This window comes from Spinacia oleracea, chromosome 4, assembly GCF_020520425.1.
Source record: "Spinacia oleracea cultivar Varoflay chromosome 4, BTI_SOV_V1, whole genome shotgun sequence".
In the NCBI taxonomy this organism is placed as follows: Eukaryota; Viridiplantae; Streptophyta; class Magnoliopsida; order Caryophyllales; family Amaranthaceae; genus Spinacia; species Spinacia oleracea.
The window spans coordinates 176,046,822-176,070,589 of NC_079490.1; the positions used below are offsets into that span (position 1 = coordinate 176,046,822).

At 38.7% G+C, this 23,768-nt stretch overlaps 3 protein-coding genes across 5 annotated transcripts; 2 read left to right on the plus strand and 1 right to left on the minus strand.

Moving 5' to 3' along the window:
• Positions 1-533: 533 nt before the first annotated feature.
• On the plus strand, positions 534-4,184 carry LOC110800183 (transcription factor ABORTED MICROSPORES). Of its 2 annotated transcripts, none has more exons than XM_022005475.2 (9): positions 534-1,242; positions 1,445-1,550; positions 1,666-1,836; positions 1,923-2,001; positions 2,125-2,193; positions 2,272-2,925; positions 3,003-3,317; positions 3,393-3,569; positions 3,643-4,184. In XM_022005475.2, the coding sequence occupies exons 2-9, from the start codon at positions 1,450-1,452 to the stop codon at positions 3,892-3,894; spliced, it is 1,818 nt and encodes a 605-aa protein (XP_021861167.2). In that variant the 5' UTR covers positions 534-1,242; positions 1,445-1,449; the 3' UTR covers positions 3,895-4,184. The 2 variants fall into 2 exon arrangements, with proteins under 2 accessions (XP_021861167.2, XP_021861169.2); XM_022005477.2 differs by having other exon boundaries at positions 1,458-1,550.
• Positions 4,185-12,802: 8,618 nt separating this feature from the next.
• LOC110800177 (uncharacterized) lies at positions 12,803-13,583 on the plus strand. Its single transcript, XM_022005467.2, has one exon. The coding sequence runs from the start codon at positions 12,956-12,958 to the stop codon at positions 13,376-13,378; it is 423 nt and encodes a 140-aa protein (XP_021861159.1). The 5' UTR covers positions 12,803-12,955; the 3' UTR covers positions 13,379-13,583.
• Positions 13,584-15,573: 1,990 nt separating this feature from the next.
• On the minus strand, positions 15,574-23,161 carry LOC110800181 (probable ubiquitin-conjugating enzyme E2 23). 2 transcript variants are annotated; one of them, XM_056843008.1, is made up of 9 exons: positions 22,927-23,161; positions 20,383-22,374; positions 20,079-20,216; positions 18,195-18,680; positions 17,791-17,860; positions 17,569-17,708; positions 17,127-17,438; positions 16,232-16,533; positions 15,574-16,057 (listed from the first exon to the last, which is right to left on the minus strand). In XM_056843008.1, exons 2-8 carry the CDS (start codon positions 22,372-22,374, stop codon positions 16,279-16,281), a joined length of 3,393 nt encoding a protein of 1,130 aa, XP_056698986.1. In that variant the 5' UTR covers positions 22,927-23,161; the 3' UTR covers positions 15,574-16,057; positions 16,232-16,278. The 2 variants fall into 2 exon arrangements, with proteins under 2 accessions (XP_056698986.1, XP_056698985.1); XM_056843007.1 differs by having other exon boundaries at positions 15,574-16,117.
• Between the last annotated feature and the right edge of the window lie 607 nt (positions 23,162-23,768).

Below are 23,768 nucleotides of genomic sequence, written 5' to 3' on the forward strand. Positions count from 1 at the left end.
TTTATAAAAGCAAGGAATTATTAGGGTGTTACGAAATGGTATTTGCAGAGCTCTAGCTGCTTTGCATTAAATAATAGTGCAAAGTGGTAATTCCTTAAGCTACAATTCAAAAAGCTACTTAATAGAATTAATACTATTTGAGTGATTTTGCGGAACTTTATGATATTTAAAAAATTTATTCGATTTTTCAAAATAATGATTTGATTAAAACATAACTGGTTATATATTTATTCAAAACACTTATTCTAAGACACTAATTAACAAATGCTTGCATTGAAGATACATTTTTTTTTCTTGGTGTAGAGGGAAGCTCAAAGTGCAAGGCGATAATTAAAGGTGTAGATGAGATTCGATATTAGGTCTTGGGTACCAATCTAATTGACATCCACACAATTTTAGTTTCTTAAGATCATTGTTTGAGTACATCATCTTCAATGTCGTATTCATTAATTAACTCTTAGGCTCCATTCTATTCAACTTATTTTGTCTGAACCAAAGTTATCTGAACTTATCTCAACAAAAAAAAACTTAACCACTCATGTCAACCTCAATGGATTATTTTTTACTTATTTTGTCAAGTATTAAAATAATTTAGTGTGAGACAGTTTCCAAAAAGATAGTCTCTATTATATACATGTCATATAATAACGCGCTCTTTTCTCTTTAATTCATTTGATGCTAAGTAGTTGAGGTAATTTGGAAGGGATAAAAACAAACATTTAATTAAATGAATGAAAAAACTTAGGCAGTTACGCCATCTTAGGTCATGCAAATCGTACTCCCATCATTACAGCATTACTTATCTTTCTTTAAATTATTAATTATTAATTAAATAATATAATAGTTACATTTCATCCCAATTTAATTACAACAAAATTAAGTCCTACAATTCCCTCTAATTAACCTCCTTTAATTTCAACTTATAAATATATGCTGCTTCCTAGTTTCACGCCTGTACTACACTTCACCTACCAAGTTAACAGAAAACACCCTAACTAGCTTCATTGCTAATCCTTACCTGTATAAATACTCTCTTCTAAAAATGATGAATTTCTTTCATTTCTTTTAATTCTTGGGAGATGAAGGATGAAGGATGATGTGGGAAAATGTCAGAAAACTCGAGTCAAGCTTAGTAAGCTTATTGCATGGATCTTTGCATCCATATAATTTGTTGGTTTAATTTGTTGAACAAGATAAGTCATCACCTAAGGAGAAAAGGAGTGTACTAGTTTCTTTTTTCAGGTAATTTTCTAAAACTATTTCCTCTGTTTTATTTTTCCTTACACATCAATTATAAGGTGACATAAGCTAGGAAGCTATATGAAGTCACTTTCCTAGGAGAATTTTGTTAGGGTGTAAAACTTACATTTTAACGCGATTTCTGATGATAGATTGTATCTGTTTCGAAAGCTAATATTGACATATTGTATGTAACATGATGAAGAGAACATGTGCAGTATGTCAAGCAGCCCTATGGAGAGTCTAAGGCAACTGGTGAACTCCAAAACTTGGGACTACTGTGTCCTCTGGAAATTGAGTGAAGATCAAAGGTACTTAATTGATTAATCTTTTGAAAACATACTACTGTATTTCTTTTATATTTATAGAATAGTTAATTTCTCCAACTTTATGATCAAATGTGTGTATATGTTTGAATGTTTACAGGTTCCTAGAGTGTATGGACTGTTGTTGTGGTGGAAGTGAGAGCAGCATGGAAAATGGTAATACTGTCGGTGAGGAGTTTCTGTTTCCTTGCAGAGATATGATGTTTCAGCACCCAAGAACTACGAGTTGTCAATTACTTGCTCAATTGCCTTCATCTCATCCCTTGGATGGGTACATAATGCACCTTTCTTTTTCATTTGTGTTTTCGCCGTATTACTGTACTTATTCATCATCTGATAACTTGGTTTGCTACACAGGATTAATATGGAGATTCTTATATCGAATCAGCCCAAATGGCTAAACTTCTCTAATGTCTCTGATTTAAACATAAACCAAGTATGTCGTGCTCTAGCTACTTAATTACTTCATATATACACCCTAGAATGCTGCTTAATGTCAATCATTACTACATCAATTAACAAAACTGAACATCTACTGTACTTTATCTGGTACCAACAGGTAACTATTGGTACAAAACTTCTAATCCCAATTCCTGGAGGACTGGCTGAACTATTTGCTGCTAAACAAGTAGTTACTGATTACCTTCTTTTATTATCTTCTTTAAACAACAATATGTCTGTAACTCGATTATTGTGAATTTTGAAGATAAATGAAGATCAGAATGTGATAGACTATGTTATGACTCAATGCACTACCTTGATGGACCAAAACAGCACAAGCAACGCGGGATCCAGCTTCGCAATGAACATTAACATGATCAACGAGCTCCAATCGAATCCCACATTAAGTGATCAAAACAATGCTAATCAGATTAGAGATGAGTGTATCAACATCAACAATGAATCATCTCAGTCTTCAATGAATTTCTTACAACAATTTAACTACGTTTCTGAGACGAACAAGATGTCTAGGAATAATGATTATATCGAGGGAGGAAATGACTCATTTCAAGCTGAGAATGGGTTTGAAGATATAATAAACAATGCTGCTAACAGTATGCATAATTTACATGTTTTGGACCATTCAGCAAATGATGATCATCATCATCAACAACAACAACAACAACAACAGCAGCAGCAGGTAGATGACAAGGGACCAATGCCGCCAAAGCATGAGATGAGCCGAGCTGACTCTATCTCAGATAGTGATCCTCTTGATGATGATGATGATCCAAAGTATCATCGAAGAAAGCCTACAAAAGGCCCCCAATCTAAGAACCTCATGGCTGAAAGGAAGCGAAGGAAGAAGCTTAATGAGAGGCTTTACCATCTTCGCTCTTTAGTCCCTAACATTTCTAAGGTATAACTCCATGCATCTTTATGCATGTTTCAAGATATATATCATTTCTTTGAACTGAATCCATGTAAAACTTACAGTTGGACAGAGCTTCTATACTTGGGGATGCAATCAAGTATGTGCAAGAGTTGCAGAAGGAAGAAAAAGACCTCCAATACGAGCTTGCTAGGAATTCTGACGATGAAGAGCACAACAACGACTTGAATATTGATTATCACCAACATCACCAAATGAATATCTCACCAGAAATTCAGAATGCACAGGGGACAAGGTTCGGGCCAGAGTTTGATCACGAAAAGACTAGAAACGGGTTTCAGTTGGGAGGAGGAACACCTGAGAGCCTTAAAAGAAGCCATGATATCGAAAGTGCTAATGACAAAGCACAACAAATGGAGGTAACTTTTTACATAAAGTACGTTTGTAATAGTTATGAATCTTGTTAGAATATAATTTATTGTTGAAAAATGCAGGTTCAAGTTGAGGTTGCTCAGCTAGAGGGAAATGATTTCTTTGTGAAGGTGTTTGGGGAGCAGAAGAGAGGTGGGTTTGTGAGACTAATGGAGGCTTTAAACTGTCTTGGGTTGGAGATAATCAATGTGAATATGACCAGTTGCATCAGCCTTGTTTCCTATGTTTTCATCGTAAAGGTAATTAACATCTTCCCACTTTCTTAATTATAAGGATAATTTCCTGACTAGTATATAATTTTGTCCCTGATAGATGAGGGACAGTGAAAATGTACAAGCAGAATACTTAAGGGACTCGTTGCTAGAGGCAACACGTAATCAAGCAGGATTTTGGTCTGAGATGGCAAAAGCATCATCAGAAAATGGAAGTGGAGTCGATCATCGACAGCAGAATCAGAATCAGAATCAGAATCAGAATCAGAACCACCATTACGGGCTGCAGCAACACATTCACAACCATCATATAGGTCCTTTCCACAACCACTTTCACCACATCAGCAACTAAAATAAAAGAGTGCTTTTCTCATAAGCAAAATTAATAAATACTCAAGCAGCTTATTTCCCTTCCTTTAATGAACTTCTCCTGGTATACTATCAACTATCAAGTCCTGATTTTAGTTTTTCCCTTTTTTTTTTTTTTTTTTTTTTACTGTTGAATAAATTAAAGATGTAAAACAACAGCTAGGGCTTACAATGATCAGCCATAGCCTGCCTTTAATTTTTTTTTTGTTCCCTCTGTTTTTAGGAAGTACTCCGTATATTACAAAAAAATTCGTCCTATTTGGGCAACGATCATACCACTTTTACCTGATTCGCTAGTATGAGACTGAATACGGGTACACAATTCGCTACCTAATTTGCTAAATTAGACCAAAATTGTACCATTTTCATGTTATAATTCGTTTATTTGGTTCGCGATTCGTGGGGTGATTAAAGAATTAAGTAACACTGGATCATACAAAGGCTAACGTTCGTAGTTGCCAAGACAATCACAATCTTAATTAGTTGGTAGGATAATTAATTTGGCTACTCAATACTTGCCTTTGCGATGAATATGGAAAAATCACCTATACACAGTAAATATAGTTGAAATTCACTTATAACCCTGTCGAGAATAATTTAAGCATAAAATAATTCATATGTTTTGACTAGTGAGTTCGAGAAGACTAAGTCATATTCCGTACTACGCAGTAATTTTCAGGGTCAAGGAACAGCTGAATAAAGTAAATCAAGTGGAAAGAACAGTTCAACATTAGCCAAAAAAACTAAGTCAATCATTAATTTTGAGCAAAAAGTCAAACACTGTTGACCCTAAAGTTTTGATGATGACAAAACAAACTCCTAACAATTGGTTAAGTTATGTTGCATAATAGGTTCCGAGATCCTTAGAGGGATAATGCTAAGTTAAGGAGATCCTGAGTTGGATAAACTAAGCAACGTGGAATATAAACAAGTAATTGATCCATGTCAGACACTACATTGAAGAAATAATCATTAAGCAAGGCGAGATCCTTAGGCGAGTTCCTAAGGCGAGATCCTCATATATTATGTGGATCCTCGGCGTTCCAGAGAAGGAACAAATTGGGAAGTCTTCGAGTGAAGCTTCTAAAGGTGTAACATGAAGACTACAACATATGAGTTTATGTTTTAGGATTTATGTAAGTATTTAATAAAGTTTATAAGTAATTTGGTATGAAAGGGACATAGTATTTTGGTACGTTTTAAATGAAATATGTTAACTGTAATTATAAAAGAGTTTTAACTTGGAAAATCTTTTTAATAAATAAAATGTATTTAATTAATAAATGAAACATAGGATTCTGATTTACTCTCCTTGTTTCTCAAGTAAAAGTTTTTCCACGTTCCTTGAAACTCTCCCCACGTATTTCTGTTCAACGTACATTTAGTGTTTTGATTTGGTCTCCCTTGTTTCTCTCCAACTATGCCCATGTTACTGAGCAGTAACTGTTAGTGGGTGGTTGAGGGAAACATGGGTACCAAACCCTAAGTAAAATTCTCCTATAAAAGGAGAAGAGTTTTAGCTTTTCAAAACACACAACTGATCTTTGCAAAATATATTTTAAGAGCTTAAACGTTTTAAAAGAGAATCAGTTTTCAAAAGAGTGTCCCTTGAGTTCCTTATTACTTTGAGCTTTATTACGTACTAGAATCTATCTATCAAATTGTATTTTGGGTTTAAGGGTTGAGTGATCCTTAATTGACTTAGAGTTAAGTCAAAGAGAAACAGAGCGACTTAGAGTTAAGTCAAATAGAAAAGGAGCGACTTAGAGTTAAGTCAGAGAGAGAAAGAGGAGCACAGTAATCAAAGGGGATTGCTGTGGGGAACTCGAGTTAAAGAGTGTATTTGTAATAGAGTTATTGCATTAATACAAAAGAGTAGTGAGGTTCTTCTTGATTAGGGTCAAGAAGGTTCCTCCATTTTATATCTTTCTTCACTCATTATTCTCAGTCTCTTTATTGTTTAAATTCCGCAAGAAACTTACCCAAGTTCCCAAGAAACAATTCACCCCCCTCTTGTCAAGTGTTCCTACTTAACTATCAAACACCATTACAAGAGTTTCCCCAACCAAAAAATTAAAATAAATCCAAGTCAAATCAATCTACAAATTATTGTATTTCACCCTTAAAATTTTCTGGAACAATAAAATTATAAAAATGAATCAAAGAAACATGGAAAAAATCCAAACAGCAAGAAGGTAAAACCCTGAATTGATGTGCTTGTTACCACTGGAAGGATCATTTAGAGTCGAATTGGATGTTCGGTTAAGAGAAGTTGTTGTAACATTAATGCCAAATTTCATCCCCAATCGACAATGTTCGCGCACGGTGCATATAAACCAATATTGCTTGGCCTCATTGAGTTGTACATGATCATCACCACTACTATACATTGCATTCACTCCAGTACTATTATCACATGATCGAAATGTTGCACTTGTTACGTCTAATACATTATGTGATCCTCTTGTGTAACTAAACTCTGCAAAACCAACCACACCTTTTACTTACTCCCGCGTCTATCTAGAATTAATAGTCACATACAAGTATATACATATACAGATACTAGTTGTATTTCATCATTGGAATAGTCACACTAGCATCTTTAGTGGTTGACTTTTTGTGATGAATGAGATTAGCAAAAGCAATAAATTTTCTAATAAAAATGATTAGCATGGAAAATTAAGATGAAAAGTGTCAAATATTGTGTAATCTCGTATCATTCTCATTAATAACACACGTATATATAGTACAACCCAGTTACCTAAACCCTAGGTACACATTAAGTAACTTACCATAGTTAGGACTCTACAGAATATTCACAGAATAATATCTAATATCTTAACATATCTTAACATCCCCCCTCAAGGTGGAGCATGTAGATCTCGAATGCCCATCTTGTTCAAAAAAAACTCGAATTGCGCCTTCCCCAACGCTTTGGTGAAGATATCTGCTAACTGAACCTTCGTCGACACGTACGACGGACTAATGATCCCTTCCTTGATTGCATCTCGAATGAAATGACAATCTGACTCGATGTGTTTTGTCCTTTCATGGAACACCGGATTCTGTGCAATATGCAACGCAGACTGACTGTCGCAATACATCCTCATGCCTTGGTCGTGTGTCACCCCCAAGTCGCGTAGTAGTTGTTTCAACCACTTCAACTCACACGTCAGAGCTGCCATCGATCGATATTCTGCCTCAGCAGACGACCGAGAAACAGTATGCTGTTTCTTGGTCTTCCAAGAAACTGGCGACATACCAAGTGACACAAACCATCCAGTCACCGACCGACGCGTCATTGGACACCCTGCCCAATCCGAGTCGCACCACCCCTCCAACTGCAACGACTGTCCGACCGAAGTAGTATACCTTGACCCGGACACTTCTTCAAATATCTCACTACTCGCAAAGCTGCTTCCCAATGTGCCTCCTTTGGTGCTTGCATAAATTGAGATAGGACATGTACAGAGTAGGCAACGTCTGGTCGCGTGACAGCCAAATAAACCAGACGTCCGATCAGACGCCTATACTGCTCACCGTCCAACAGGTCTGGCCCGTCTGCCAATGCCAACCTATGATTCTGTTCCATGGGAAAGTCCACAGGCTTTGCTCCCAACAATCCGGCCTCTGAGATGATGTCGAGGGCATATTTTCTCTGACATACATAGAACCCTTGACTACTTCGTGCCACCTCTAACCCAAGGAAGTACTTCAGAGCCCCGAGGTCTTTCATTTTAAAACACTCCTTCAAGTATGCCTTAAAACTCTCAAGCGCACACTTGTTATTTCCTGCGATAATCATGTCGTCCACATAAATGAGCACACTCAGCTGCAACGTACCTTTAGACAGAGTAAAGAGCGAATAATCGGACAGCGACTGTCGAAATCCATAGTGCGTCAATGCCGTCGACAACTTCTGGAACCAACATCTAGGTGCTTGTTTCAACCCATACAACGACTTTCTCATTCGACACACTTTGTCAAAGTGATTCTTCTGGAATCCAGGAGGAATCTTCATATAGATCTCTTCCTCCAAGTCACCGTGCAAGAACGCATTGTGGACGTCCATCTGATGCACGTCCCACTGTTTGACAGCTGCGACAGCTAGGAAAGTTCGAACTGTCGCCATCTTCGCGACGGGAGCAAATGTCTCATTATAATCCAACCCTTCCTCCTGATGATTCCCTAAACATACCAATCGAGCCTTCAGTCTCAACAAATTCCCATCCTCATCACGCTTCTCAGTATACACCCATTTACTCCCCAGTGCTTTCTTCCCTTCCGGTAAATCTTCCAACGTCCATGTCCCCTGTTCCTCCAACGCGTCGATTTCAGCAGCCATTGCCTGACGCCACCCCTCATGCTGCATCGCTTGTTTAAAACTCTTAGGAACTTGCCCTTCTTGCAATGCTGCTATATAATGCCTGTGCTTTGACGAAAAACGCTCATAATTAACAAAATATGTGATAGGATAAGGAGTACCTGAGAGTGATGACGCCGTAGGTGTTTTGTCGGAAGTACTATATTTTTCCCGTATTGTATGTATCACACAGTCTTTCAGCTTTGACGACGGAAACTTCGCACACTTCCCCCTTCCTAACTCCGTATCCTCCACACACTGCCTTGTCTCACTCTCGTCACTACCCGTCGTCTCCTCTACACCTGTCTGTGAGGAGACGACGTCTGAATCCACTCGACTAGGTGTTTCATGTTGTTGTTCCTCCCTCACAGGCGACGACACTCCCCTGTCGTCGCCACTGGTCAATGACACCCCCTCATCAGCTCCCGGATGCGACAACACTCCCTCAGTATCACCTGTAGGCGACGACACCCCAGCAGTATCACCTGCAGGCGACGACACGGTCTCAGGACCCGTAGTCCCACTCTCATCCAAACTCCAATGGTCAAGCCCCCCATGACCATCATGCACCAGTGGCAACACATCCGATTCATCTACAAAAGGAAACGTCCCTTCATGAAACTTGACATCCCGTGAGACGAAGAACTCATGTGTCTCTAGATCATAAAGTTGCCATCCCTTCCTGCCAAACGGATAACCCAAAAACACACATCGGCGACTCCGAGACTCAAACTTATCCCCTTTACACCGGAGATTATATGCATAACACAGACACCCAAACACACGGATAGGCACATACGATGGTGGTTTACCAAACAACATCTCATAAGGTGTTTTATTGTCAAGGATCAGGGTAGGTGTACGGTTTATCAAGTAACAGGCGGCCAAAATACATTCCCCCCAAAATTTTATTGGAAGATTTCCTTGAAAACGTAACGCCCTCCCAACATTCAAAATATGTTGGTGTTTTCTCTCGACTCTCCCATTTTGTTGAGGCGTCCCAACACACGACGACTCAAACAGAATCCCATGTTGACGAAAATAATTTTGTAAGCAATTGAATTCAGTACCATTATCACTGCGTACTACTCGAAGGGATCTATTAAACTGACACTTAATCATGGCAACAAAATTAAGAAATGTCGATGCAACTTCCATTTTATTACTCAGTAAATAAATCCACACACCTCTAGAATAATCGTCAACAATGGTAAAAAAATACTTTGCCCCACAAGACGAGGGAGTCTTGTAGGGTCCCCATAAATCAAGATGAACCAATTCAAATGTGCGACTAGCACGACTAACACTAACTGGAAAACTCTCCCTACATTGTCTCGCCCGCGGACATACATCACAAATTGTTTTATTCTTCCTAATCTTATGACTCACATGAGGAAGTAACTGCAACACTTTTTCCGACGGATGCCCCATCCGTTGATGCCACAAGTCGACCACACACTCCACTGCTAGCACACGAACCTTTGGAGCCCCACGGAAAAAATATAGTCCTTCCTGTCGATCACCTACGCCAATCACCATCCTCGTCGAGCGGTCCTGAAGAACACACATTTTGTTAGTAAATTGAGCAGCACAATGTAATTCGTCACTTAATTGAGTTACAGAAATTAAATTGCAGTTCAATTTAGGCACAAATAGAACATTATCGAGGACGAAACCATCCTCCAAGACCACCGAACCATATTGGTTTGAATTTGCAGGTTGACCGTCCGGCAACACAACCTGTTGATTTCTTGATGTCTTGATATTTCTCAGGATTGAAATATCACCCGTCACATGACGTGATGCCCCACTGTCAACAATCCATCGTAAATCAAGATTACCTTGCAACTTGTTTGAAGGTCGTGACAAGATGTCAACTATTTGCTGGACTTGCTCCTTCGTCACCCCAACAAGCTCATGATTGGTTGTCGTCACTGCACCCTGCGATCCTTCTCCACTCGTCACAGTGGTTGTCGCCCCTCCTGTGGCATTGCTCACGGCATTGGCACGAGCGACACCACTGGTCGACGACGCTGCCCCACGAGCTACTCTGCCTCCTCTAATCGACGTCCTGCCTCCTCGACCAGGCCCTCGTCCACCTCGTTTCTTCTCATCCCACCATTCAGGAAATCCAATCAGCTGATAACAAGTTTCTTCCTCATGACCCTCACGGTTGCAATGACCACAAAATCTGCCACTGACATCACCCGACCTCGACCGAGCCTTAGTCTCGACCTTGAACGCCATGACACTCTCCGGACCTCTCGCAGCCTTGGCGCGCATGGTCTCGGTATTCATAACCGTCTGGTACGCCTCGTCGAGTCCTGGCAACGGCGATCGTGCTAACAGTTGTGCACGAATGGCTTCATAGTGATCATCCAGGCCAATTAGGAAATAGTGCAGACGATCTTCATCGTGAATGTCCCCCACCTGCTTCGCTATATTACACGTACAACCCGCACATACACACCTGGGAACTCGTGCATACTGTACGTACTCCTTCCATACCTTCGACAAGCGGCCATAGTACTCCATGACGCCCTCAGACGTGCCCTGCTTGCAACCACTCAGAGCCATCTTAATATGGCAGACCCTGGTGCCCGACACGACGCAGTACCGCGTCCTCAAATGACTCCACAACTCGTGAGCAATATCAAAGTCCTCCAGATTCGAACGCAAACTCTCGTCAATGGTGTTTGTGATCCAAGACACCACCATCGAATTGACCGCAATCCAATGTTTCATCTTCGTCTCGTCCGTAATGGGCTCCTTCACAGACCCATCAAGAAAACCAAATTTGAATTTTGAAATCATCGAGCGACGAACCGCTTTGGCCCACTCATCGTAGTTCGACGCTCCTCGAAGTTTTACAGGGGTGATGACAATACCGGGGCCGTCACCTGACCCAAGATAGTAGTCCAGATCGACGGCGGCGGCGATTGTCTTTTGTGGTGGCTCCTCGTCATTACCCATTGTTATGCCCTAGGGATTTGTAACTCCTCAGAACGCAGTACTCAACAAGCGAAGGAATTCGCTGTTCTCAAACTCTCTCAAACTCGTGCGGAAAAAAAAATATCTAGGGTTTTTAACCTAGGCTCTTGATACCATGTCAAATATTGTGTAATCTCGTATCATTCTCATTAATAACACACGTATATATAGTACAACCCAGTTACCTAAACCCTAGGTACACATTAAGTAACTTACCATAGTTAGGACTCTACAGAATATTCACAGAATAATATCTAATATCTTAACATATCTTAACAAAAAGTAAAAAAAGGAGATCCTACCAAGAACGTCACCAACAGTGAAATTGAGAGTTTGTGCCCAGGAAACATAGTTAAAGCCATCGGACCACCGGTTTTCGCCGCCTACCGCGATAACGTCGGATTTGGCAATGGTGAAAACCAGAGAAATACTAATGAGTAATATGAGTTTCATGAGATTCAAGATGTTGTACAAAGATTTGGATGTCTGAGTTATACCCATATCTTGTTTTGTTTGCCTTTCTTTTGATCGATTGGATGCTTTAAATGGAAAATAATGAATGAATGAATGGGTAGTTGGAAGAGGAAATGGTTTTTAAAGCCTCGTCAGTCGTCACGTATTCAAAGTTTACAACTAGTGTATTTAATACTAAGTATTTTCCTTCCTTCTCTTTTAGTTGCAACGTTTTGATTTTTATACTCTTGATCGGCTTTGATGATTTATACATAAACTAAAACATAATTATATATGTGAGATCTTGTTAGATTCATTTTTTTCACAATATGAACTTTTTTTAATTTCGCTTATATGTAATCTGAGATGTTAATGGTCAAAGATGTGCATTGACAAACATCAAAATATGTAGAAACTTGTAAGGATTATTAAACCATAATAAAGCTTTAGTATACATTAAATATATATATCGTGCTACAATAGTTTTTTTTTTTACATAAGGTTGTAGAAACAAAACATAAGAAAGTTAGTGAAACAAACAAGTAAAGTTGAAGTCGCTCTTGCTAGGTTATGCGGTGGTGAACTCTGTCTCGATCGATGTTGTTGGTGCGTGCTAAATTCGTCAAAATAATATATATCGTCCTACATGATGTAAAGAAATGAATTATATTTGTAAATTATATCAACACAAATATGTACCAATGTGTACAACCGGTTATACTTTGTGTATAACACGACCGATGTTATTTTTTACTCATAAAACAATCTTACAAGGTACAACCGATTGTACGATAAAATATCCATGTCACTCTTTGCTAATGATCCCAAATGTATATTATCATATTATTTTCTCGTCAAAAATATTTTTATTCAAGCATTAATTTTGGAAGTATTCTACATTTTTTTTAATTAAAAAAGGAAATATTCTACTTAGTTAATTAATTTATAACTTTTCTACTTCTAAAGCTCAATGACACGACACGACACGACACGACACATGCCAAACGGAACCCGTTACTCACTCGGTCACTCCACCATGGCACCATCCTTCCACCTTCACTTTGTCTTGTACAACAAATCATCGTGAGTCCGTAACACGGAGTAACGACTAACAGACGCTTTTTCAATTCTCCCCCAAATCAAAAACCCTAGAAAAACCTTCCACATTCAGACATTCTCTCTCCTTCTCCTTCTCCTTCTCCTTCAACCTTCAACCTTCAACCTTCAACCTTCAACAATGTTTTCCACCGGCGGCAGATTCCGTCAACTCTTAAAGAAATACGGAAAAGTCGGTTTAGGAGTCCACTTCTCTGTCTCAGCTGCCTCCATTTCCGGCCTCTACGTCGCCATCAAAAACAATGTCGACGTCGAATCTCTCCTCCACAAAGTTGGCATGGGCGACGTCAAAACAAGTGAACCATCGGAGTCCCCGCAAAATGACCCCGAGTTGATCACCGACCTTCCATCACCATCTCCATCTCCACCGCCAGAGAAGACGAGGAATCGTACGGCTGAGCTCGCGGCTTCTAGTGGCGGCGCTTTTGCTCTTGCTCTTCTCTGTAACAAAGCGTTGTTTCCAATTAGGGTTCCAATCACCATTGCTCTTACTCCTCCAATTGCTAGGTTTTTGGCTCGTCGGAATCTCATTAGAAGTGTGTGATCTTTTCTCATCAGCTCGTACTATTTTGCTTAATCTTTTTTGGAAATTTTGGTTTAGGTCTGATAAATTGGATTTTATATATCGGAAGGAATCTGATTTTGATCTCTTTTGTTTCCGGATTGCTGTGGATTGTGGTTGTTTAATGTCACTTCTGCTACATACGCTCAAACGTAGTTTGATCAATAATAGAACAATTTTGTTGTCACTGGTGTAGTTTTATGGTAGCTTAACTCGATTGATTTCTGGATTGTTATATTGTGGAACTTGATATTGTCTGGAATTTTTGTTAATGGTGTAGTAGTATACTGTCATTGTTATGAAATCAAGGTTTGATTGGTCAGTGCGAGGTAGGCTGTGTACACTAAACCCTCTTATCCATTTAGGATTCCAGGCGGTAATGTAGATGTTACATACCGTGGAACATGGATTCACCATTAAGAAAAGATTGAAAGTGGCTTAATTTTGTCGGCGTATTGGGGGAGGGTAGAGTAGGGGCAATGGTTTAGGAGATGAGTTTCGTTGTAGACCGGATCAATTATGTGGGTGTTGATATTTTGTTGTTGGGGTAGACCATTGTGAAAAGAGAGGGTAATTGTTCATGATTTTGGCTAAATTTGGGTTGACGGGCAGTCATTTCATCTGTATATTTGTTCTTCTAGTGTTTCCTGGTTGAGTAATTTTTGTATCGGAGAAAAGGGTACATGGCATTGAACATGAGATATGTTGTTTTGATAATGCTTTGGTACCTTGGTGTTTGGCCAATTGCCTGATATACCCTGCTTAAAATTGGCTAATGATATACACATCGAAAATATGGTTGGTTGGGGTGCTTTAGACTATGATTGAGTTTTCAACTCTCTTTTGTTTCCTTGCAAATGCATGGATCTGGAAGTCCTGGTGAGTAGTGGTGACTGGTAGCTGTTATCTTCCCCTGTTTCCCCCCTTTTTCCTCTGCTTGGGTAAATGAGTTTCTACCGGCTGTTATCAGTGTGTGTAATTATGTCAGTCAAACTGAGTTATTTACATTGATGAACATGCCATATTGATGAAACACCCAGGGGATAGAAGAGCTTCTTGCTTATTGACTATTTTGTTACAAGTTTCACGTTTTTGTCATCTGCCAAAATAACTTGATAATCTGCTCTTTAGATTGTGTTGTAAGTTGGCAGCTTGCTTCTGTGCATGTACTTGGAAATTAATACTCTAAACGCCCTTGTATTGCTCCCTGTGTAGAGGGATACAAGGAAATATGTATAGAAGAGCTTCTTGCTTATTTGCCTTTTTTTTTTAGCTTATCAATTACAAGTATATTTTTTTCCCACTATGCAATGCAATGCACTGCAAGATGCTTCATGCTTATAGTAACACTGTACTTGGAAGATACTGCATTCCAATGATAATTGTGTGGTAATTTATACTACAAAGGCCACTTTCTTGTAGTGATTGAACTTGCACTGCAGCAGATTAGCATCTGCTGGTTACCTCATTGGTAATCATACAAGTATCTTTTTTTTTTTTTTTTGATGCGAATGAGCCACAAGGGCAATATAAATTACAAATGGGGGCGGGGGGATTCGAACCTGAGACCTATCGTACACATGGTGTATATGGAAAAGTTGGGCTTCAATTGTTTAAGAAGCATATAGTGTGCGAAGAATGGTATAGTGGTTAACTTGCTGCCACCCTGAACATGCATCTAATAAGTAAATAATCAGAGCTAATGTGGTAAAATGCAATAGTTTTTACAATTCAATATTAAAAGATGTCTTATTGTTAGCCTTCGCTAGAGATGGGTTTATCACCCTTCAGCTTTGGAACTACGATTAATTTCCAATGATAAATATAGTCTCATTAGTATGTTACCCAATCGACGTATAACATAAAATACAATTGAAAATAAAAGATTTACATGCCTAAATCTTATGCCCTTTGGTTATGTTTGGTCATCAAGGTTCTTCACATTCTTATGGTATAAATCGCTTGATTGTCATATTTGGTCTCTAAACCGTGTAAATTGAAATTTATAAGAACAAGATAATCTGATTAACAATGACGTTTAGGAATGGATATTATTTTTACCCAACATTTTTTACGAACAGAATCATATTCAACACTTAAATAGCCAAGTAATTACAGCTGAAACTATTTTTACAAGTCATCCTCCTACAAACAGGGAAGCAAAGAGAACCAATGCAAAAGGAAAAATTTGAAGTAGCTAAGTTTTTCAATTAAGATAAAATGAGCTGGTTTTACAACATTGAGCGTCCGAATACATGATAAAATTTGTAAGATCCCGCATAAAGTCTGCACCGGCAAGCTTTCAGTGGTATACACAAATTTTAGCTCTTCTGCTTCTTGTCACTGTTTTTGGTTTTCCAGTACAACATCGAGCAAGTTCAACACACAGAAACAGAACACTTCTTTGGCAAACTGCTTTCCAAGTTTATTAACAGTATTAAAATTAAAATAAAATAAAAGGTATGATCCACCCCTTAACAAAACAAAAAGAAATAGGGTTTTAGGATGCTTTTTTAATTCAACGAAGCGCTGGGCATTTGTGAATTCTAACCAATAAGCAAAAGAGACAAGTGATTCTACCCATCTCCCTGTTTTTCCAAAACAAAAGAATCAAGGTATGTCGTTAGGCAAAAGTTAGCACGAGACCTTCAGAATTTAATCCTGCACATTTTGAAGAACTCACACGAATTGACTCGTAGATTTGCTCCAAAAAAACTCGAGCTGATACCCAAAAGAAGCAGCATGTAAGATAATGTGGTCAGAATACGTCAAAAAGTGGCTTGCAAGACATCTACAAGCAGCACCAAATACAATCTTTGGGAAAAGAACCCTAACCTGTTAGCAGGATTTAACATTTGACAGTATGGAATCTTTAAATGCAACTATGACGACTGTAGTAGGTGTTTGAACTCATCACAATCAGCTCCTATTTCATTCAAACTTGAGATAAGCTTGGGCACAATCTTAGCCAGCATCAGCTTGAAACCAACAGATGTGGCATTAGCTTCAGTCTTTTCCGTCATTGAACCATCTTTTGCTAGAGAACCAATCAAATAACCTTTCATGTATGTGTCACAGGCTTTCAGGATATAATACCCACGCTGCCCGAAATGTTCTTCTACGAGTTCTTCAAAATCCTAAATGTTCCAAAAAGGTAACAGTAAATGTCAAGTCATTAACAAACGTTGTTTCCACAGAAAACAAACACAAAAATCCACACTCAGCAGAATTACTTCTTCAAGCAAAGAACTTTAGAATACTAATACAGTCCTTCCTAAATGCCCAACATTCAAACCTATATGGCTATAACAACCGTAGTATTTTCCCTTTAACTTTACAGTTATGCTAGGTCACACAGAACCCGATCTCTCCCTTTGAGCCACCGGACTTAATCCTTTGAGCCTTACTTGAAAGCAAGTAACTGCAGTTGTACTTCCTACACCAACTACTCAAGTGTAACTACTTTCATTTCCCCTTCCACCTTTGTAACTATCTTCAGAATCTCCCTCATCCTTCCAACCTTCCTTTTCCCCCAACAACCACGTAGACCTTTTTTGTAATATTAATATACCAAAACTCATAATCCCCGCAAGGCTGCAGCAGACTAACCTTCCTAGTTCCTAAATACCTATCCCACTCTCGGCAGCCACAACCTTGATGAATATCCAAGTATGAAAGAATGTTAAATGACAAGACAATGAATAATTTTTAAAAAGGATTTACTTGTTACCTTCGGAGGCTTCCGTATAAGATACATTATTGTTTTGCAATTAAGCAAAAAGGTATTCTCATTGTAGGATAATGAGTTCTTCTCCCCTTCAGCTGTCCCAATTTGCTTATCATATCCAGCTTCATTAAAATATGGCTTCGAGTTCAAAACTAATCCTTGGAGTGAAACCAAAACTTGAAGGATGCTTGAGGATTGGGGATCCCAGACTTCGTTTCCTCTTCCTGTCCAGGTATTCAGCAGACTAAGGCACACCTTGCCTTCTTCGTATAGATTGGGGTTTAAGCGCCAGCCACCAGAATGATAATGAGCAGACTGCAAAAGAAAAGATTTTACACCACCGAGTTTGTACATTTCTCACTATAGTAAGAAAACAATTTAAAATATGTCATAAGAAATTCATTTTCACAATTTAAATTGTGCAATAGAAAAGCAATATACCCACCGGTGGAACATCCGGATACTCTGGAGGAAGGTGAAAATCAAAGAAGAAGAGACCATCTTGGTAGGGTGTTCCATATGCCCCAACAATCACTGCTCTTAGCAGATCCATTCGGTCCTCGTATACTCGTACATAAATACCCTCTGCGAAGAGAAACAAGGCAATCCATTAAAAGATCAGTTAATGTATATGAGTGAGAGAGCTTATAGATGGGAGGCCAAAAACCTGGAAGGTTGTTCTGAAGAATATTCCAATCTCGCTGCACCTTCTTGAGCCACTTTCTTTCACTGTTGCTCTGGAACCATTATCAACAAAATACCTTAGTGGCGTAATGAATAAATGCTTATTTCTTATACAACCATAGATGATATGTCAACAAGCTAAACATTAGTATAATCATTTTTAAGTTAAATGTATCATTCCGATGGCTCAATCATTTCCCAACCCAAGCCTCCAGTGCAACCCCCCACCCATCCCCCGAGGCAATCATAATATGAGAAGTTAGTTCTCTCACCTAAGCCAATAATATATTCAGACCAAATAAGTTCTTTGGGAGCTAAAAGGTAAATCTGAATTCTGAAAGATACTCGACTCTATTACTCCGTAAGAAAAGTGAAGCATTAGTTTACCTGTACGTTGGCACCAAGGAAAAAATGATCCAACGGATCTTTGGCAGTATCAAAGCGCTTAAAACCGCAGGCATTTCCATCCGTGCCAAGTGCAGCATATTGTTCATCGTGCGTTAGATTTCCCGAGGCTTCAGCCATATCTGACAATTCTGCAGACTCAACTTCAGCAGATTCCTCGCCTTTATTCGGACTAGTTTGTCCACTGCCAACGTCAATAACACAAGGATCTTGAGAGTCAGAAACATTGCTAGATGCTCTTTCATCAGATACATGTATTTTGTCCTCTGGTTGCACGCTGGTATCCACAGAGCCGTCTGAGCTAAATGAATCCACATCACTGCGTCCCCTAGAGAATATACCAGATGCAAATCTGGTAACAAACCCAATAGCGGCAAGAGGAAAAGCCAATGGTCCATTAATTCCCGAACCTTGTTCTGCAACTACAATATCGTGTCCTGCATCAGGATTGCCTTCGGGAGATGGTTCCTAAAACCATATATGCTGACATTAATTAGCTAAGCAACACAATTAGCAAACCAATACATATGCTATTTCAAAAGGGAGCCAGAAAAGTGATACAGCTCGAATTGGGGATTTAGCCATATCCCAACAAATAACAAAATCAAGAATGCGCAATAGCAGCAGTTCTTGTGACCTCCATTTGCCAAATCAGAACATGCCTAGTGTAAAAATACTCAGACCAAGCCTTAAACATCACCTTGTCGAGCAGAGTTTTTTAGAAAAAAATAAATAGTTTGTGCAAAATATAATGAAGTTTCATCAAGGTGCATGAGGTGATGGATTTGACTACATGGTGGATGGGGCAATGAATTCACAGAACAATGCAATATCAATAAATTCAAAATGATTAAGTTCAATTTTCAACAAACTCGTAATAGTAAGTTCCATCTTCCATCAAATATAGCCATTACACTGCTAATGCATCTACTCTGAAAACCATGCCACGGCCTTTTCAAATTAGCAAGACGAGTTTAAATGTTTTACCTAAATTGTTACTCCTTTCATCCGAAATCAATGTCACCCGCTGTCCTGACATATTCTAGTCTATAGTTAACATGATGTAACCAAAGTACCCTACTAAGTTTGTAAAAGTAGCATTCCAATGTTATCTCCAATACCCAGTTTAGGTGAGGGTATGTCGGGAAATTCTACCACAATACACCATTTTTTGTAGAAAAGGTGAAAACTTTTCCAAATAGACGCACAACTATATTTTCTCACAGAGGAATGCATGAGTGCTCTAATCCAATCACTATTCATGCGACTTACAGCAATGGGCATAGTCCTTTAATTTTCTGCCTTCCTACTTTCTTTCTAAAAGCAATGTATTACAGTACATTTTACCACTAACCTACCTTGTCTCTTGTCTATCTTCCTACTTCTCCTTTCCCCTTCCCACTTCCCATCTCCATCTTTCACTCCCAATCTTTTGAAATACTTAGAAACAGTTCCTTTTACTTCTTAACTTTCTGAGAATCAGGAGAACTGTTGCAGATAGCATGGTAAAAGTGAAAATATAATAAATTCCAAAATATAGATCATAGTGATATATGAATTTATCTTTTAGTTTATGAAATTACTCAAAATTTTAGCATACAACTATTACTTGCATAATGAAATGCATATAATTAATGCTTTTCTTCCTTAAAATTCTATTGAAAGATATTGTCCTTTCTTGTGAGATCCATGCATAGAAATGGACATCATGATACTGCATGGTCTGCATCACAGACTCACAGTACGCAATTAGAATATACTAGCTTCTTATTTTCATATTCGAAACAAGGGGGATTCAATCGAAGTCTCACTAATTTTGCAGATAGGGAATGAACTAAATACTGCAATGCAAAAGGGAAGCAGAACCTTCTGTGAATCATCAAGGGCATCCCTATCATCATCCTCCACTGTTTCCCAGCTAGCAGCATCATCCCCAATTTCACTCCCAGCACCAATAGATTCATCGTCGTCTCGACCAACAACATACACCGCTTGAGGGCCAACCTGATACCAAGCTAAAAGACAATGTTAATCAAGGATCATTGATCCAATTTGATAAGTCAAATCATTCACTATTATAAGACAGACCAATAGACAGAATAGTTGCACATCAAAAAACTTCCAAACATTGAAAATAAATATATGATCAATGTTCAGTGTAGTAAAGTACCGTAGAAATCATTCCATCAGCCCACGTTACTTCAATATCACCATTTTTTAGGCCAGTGATATTTCCAACCCAGGATAGATTTGTGAGTTCATTACTAGCTGTCTCATCAGGTGCATTGCCTTCTTTATCGTTAGCAAGTGTTTCGGACTCTCTAGGGTCAGAAGACACCGCCTCCACTCCCATGAAAACTGGGGATAAGCGAACAACTACATCCCCATAACAATAATCAAAATCAGGATGGCCTTCAAGTTCATAAACACTGACAACTTCTTCGTTCTCAAATTCCCGAGGTTCTTCTGGTCGAGCAACCTGTTTTAACCATTTCACACAAGCTGTTTTCTCCTTAGCATCAACACTTTTGACAACCCCCATGCGTCTTACTTCAGAGGTCTCTTCACCATCATCAGCAGCTTTCTCTACCACATATTGTTCAGCAACAAAGTCGTGATCACCTGGGCTTTCAATTGGAATCAACAATGCGGAGTCTATTCCCTGTTGTACAGATCCATCTTGCCACGCAACATCTGCTCTTGTCCTAGTATTAACAATCAAAAGAGCTCTTTCAAAGTTCTCTTCCTTTTTCCGTGCTTTCTTATCCCTCTTAACCACAACTTTACGAAGTTTCTTTCGTTGAATTTGCCAACTTTCATGGGCAGTGTCCTTTGATGTGGACAACGAACTACCACACGAACTTGATTTTGGAGAAACGTTGTTTTGAGCATTTCCATCAACACTCTCTGACGTGCCTGCCCCATCAAGATCCATCAATTCAACATGCACATTTGATTCCTCTGGTATAACGTCATCTACATCACACTCTATGTGACCAGATTCAGATTCATGAAGTCGCAACTTGGATAAACCTTTATCCAAAGGAATAGAGGAAGACAATGTAAAGGTTGGATGAAAACACCAGTCACCCAGCTGCCAATTAGCATGAGTAAAACAAGATAGCAATTTTAAGTTCTTCGGATACTGCTCTTCTGCTGGAGAAGTGGAAGAATCAGGTCCATAACCAGCAGAAGCTATCCAATGAACATATACTGATCCAACTGTGATCTTTATGACAGTTCCCTCAAGCCGGCTTGCTTTCCATGCTCCAGATAACCACCGAGCATTCTTGAAAACTGAGGAGGAGCTTGCCCTAACTCGCTGGCCAGGATGATATGGACAGTGCCCATCCTCAAGCAAGTTCTTTGCAATTGGTCTAAGCTGCAATGGCTCAGCCCCTGATATTTTACAGATAGCACCATCGTTAAATAAAACAGTCACATTATCAAGAACATCGTCAACTCTACCAAGCCATGGACCAGAAACTACGTAGTCACCAACAACAATATCCCTCACACGCTTCAAATCCCTGGCAGACACATCTTTCACAACAGTTCCATCAGCAGATAGTAAATCAACAATTATATTTACATCCACCACTAGGCCTACTTGCCCAGTGGGGTCTAAGGCAGAGGCTACATAATCCCCATGTAAGAAACCCCTATCTACAACTGTCAGTTCATTCCGATGATGCATATTCTCTGAGTCATCCATCCACAGCACACGGACCTGGTCTGCAGTAAGTGGGTCTCTTTTATTATTACCAGCACTTCTATCATCATCACTGCTCTCATTACCATCCTCACTATCTCCACCATTCTCAACATTACCATCCTCCTCCTTTCCCTCCCCTTCTTGCCCCTCCTCCTCGCCTCCCTCTTCATCCGAGTCATCCTCATCATCACTGATATCACTTTCTGAGTCTGAATCACCCGCTACTTCAGTCACAACCCCAATCATACTCCCATCAATACGCCTCACAATATCTTGTCTATAAATATGTTTCTCACTCGGTAGTTTATCTATAAGCAGATTACCATCACTCTTTGCTTCAAGATTAGAACTACCTTCCATATTATCACCCCCAGTTGAAAAAGAATCTCCACCTACACTTGTGCTGCCTTCAATAGAAATTGAAGCATCATGTTGATCGGTTGCCATCTAAGAAACAACCAAATAACATAATAAGACTACTATGATAAAACTAAAAATAACACAACAATCATGACTCTATAAGTTAGCAATGTCCGATTCCGAACATTAGTTCGTACTTAGCAAACCCGACACAGAAACTTCATTGAGTTGATGGCGAAGTAATCCTCATATTATTAGAACAAATAGTTGAGTCAATGGCTCCAAAATTAAAAACTCAAACATTTGAAATGACAAACTAACCCACGGTATAAGCTTCTCTAAGACATACCAATACCCAACATCAAAAAATAAAAATCCAACGATTTATCGTAAAAAATTATATACAAATTATCATCAATAAAACCCTAAACCAGCTAAAAAGAATCAATAATCAGCTCAAACATCGAACATCGAACATAATCAAGCCGCCATTAGAGATATAATGCTAAAGATCGGAAAAACAATCAAATTCATAGCAGAAATGCAATAAAGATTAAAGAACGTAAAAGAGCTTATCACATAAACAAGGCAATCAATCTGAAATGAACAGAAGAATGAATTAAACAAGAAAAAGTTTACCTTATAATCGGAAGATTATTACGATAATCAAAAGAGAAGGTAAAAAGGGTTGCAATAAAAATAAAATAAAAAACGTTGAAATGAACGGCTGTTCAAAAGGTTCAAAAATTTGATCGCTGGTACATATTGAGAGAAGAGGAGAGAGAGAGACATGGTAGGATGAGAGGGGGAGCTTTTTATATGGAAGTCGGGAAATTGGAATGACTTGAGGAGGAGCTCGACATTGTTCTCCTTAGGGTTCTAATTGTACTTTCACCGCCATTTACCTAAGATGTATATTTGAGAATATTTTTATTTGTTATTAGGCAAATTTGTTAAAAATGAACTTTTATAATCCAAATTTTGCGAGAAAGGACTTTATATCATTTTTTTTGTGAAATCACACCTTAATGTAAATTTTTTTGGCGAGAAATGATCTTATATATATTTTTTGTGAAATCACACCTTAATGTAAATTTTTTTTGCGAGAAATGATCTTATATAATTTTTTTTTGAAATCACACCTTAATGTAATTATTTTTTTGCAAGAGACAACCAAAAGTAAGTTTCCGTCTTTTCCCGCCATTGACCTGCACGTAAGAAACACGTGTGACTTTATTTTGCTAACCACACCCAATTTTCCTCCAAAATTCTAAGCTTTAAAATATAAAGTTGAAAACAAAAATCGAAATAAAATCAAATTTGAAGTGTCTTTAGCCAAGTTCAGCCACACGTGTTGCTCACGCGCAAGTCAATGGCCGGAAAAGCTCAGTCAATGCATGAAACTTCTCTTGGGTTCTTTCTCGCAAATTTTTTTTTACATTAAGGTGTGATTCCACAAAAAAAACTATATAAGGTTCTTT

What these genes read in the sequence shown, in the direction of transcription:
- LOC110800183 (XM_022005475.2), top strand. Translation starts at nt 1,450, where the DNA reads ATGTGCAGTATGTCAAGCAGCCCTATGGAGAGTCTAAGGCAACTGGTG. An exon ending in TAGTCCCTAACATTTCTAAG is followed by an intron (nt 2,926 to 3,002) that starts GTATAACTCCAT and finishes TAAAACTTACAG; the next exon opens with TTGGACAGAGCTTCTATACT. An exon ending in CCTATGTTTTCATCGTAAAG is followed by an intron (nt 3,570 to 3,642) that starts GTAATTAACATC and finishes TGTCCCTGATAG; the next exon opens with ATGAGGGACAGTGAAAATGT.
- LOC110800177 (XM_022005467.2), top strand. Translation starts at nt 12,956, where the DNA reads ATGTTTTCCACCGGCGGCAGATTCCGTCAACTCTTAAAGAAATACGGA.
- LOC110800181 (XM_056843008.1), bottom strand. Translation starts at nt 22,374, where the DNA reads ATGGCAACCGATCAACATGATGCTTCAATTTCTATTGAAGGCAGCACA. An exon ending in CCCTTGATGATTCACAGAAG is followed by an intron (nt 18,681 to 20,078) that starts GTTCTGCTTCCC and finishes ATATGGTTTTAG; the next exon opens with GAACCATCTCCCGAAGGCAA. An exon ending in AGTATCCGGATGTTCCACCG is followed by an intron (nt 17,439 to 17,568) that starts GTGGGTATATTG and finishes TTTCTTTTGCAG; the next exon opens with TCTGCTCATTATCATTCTGG.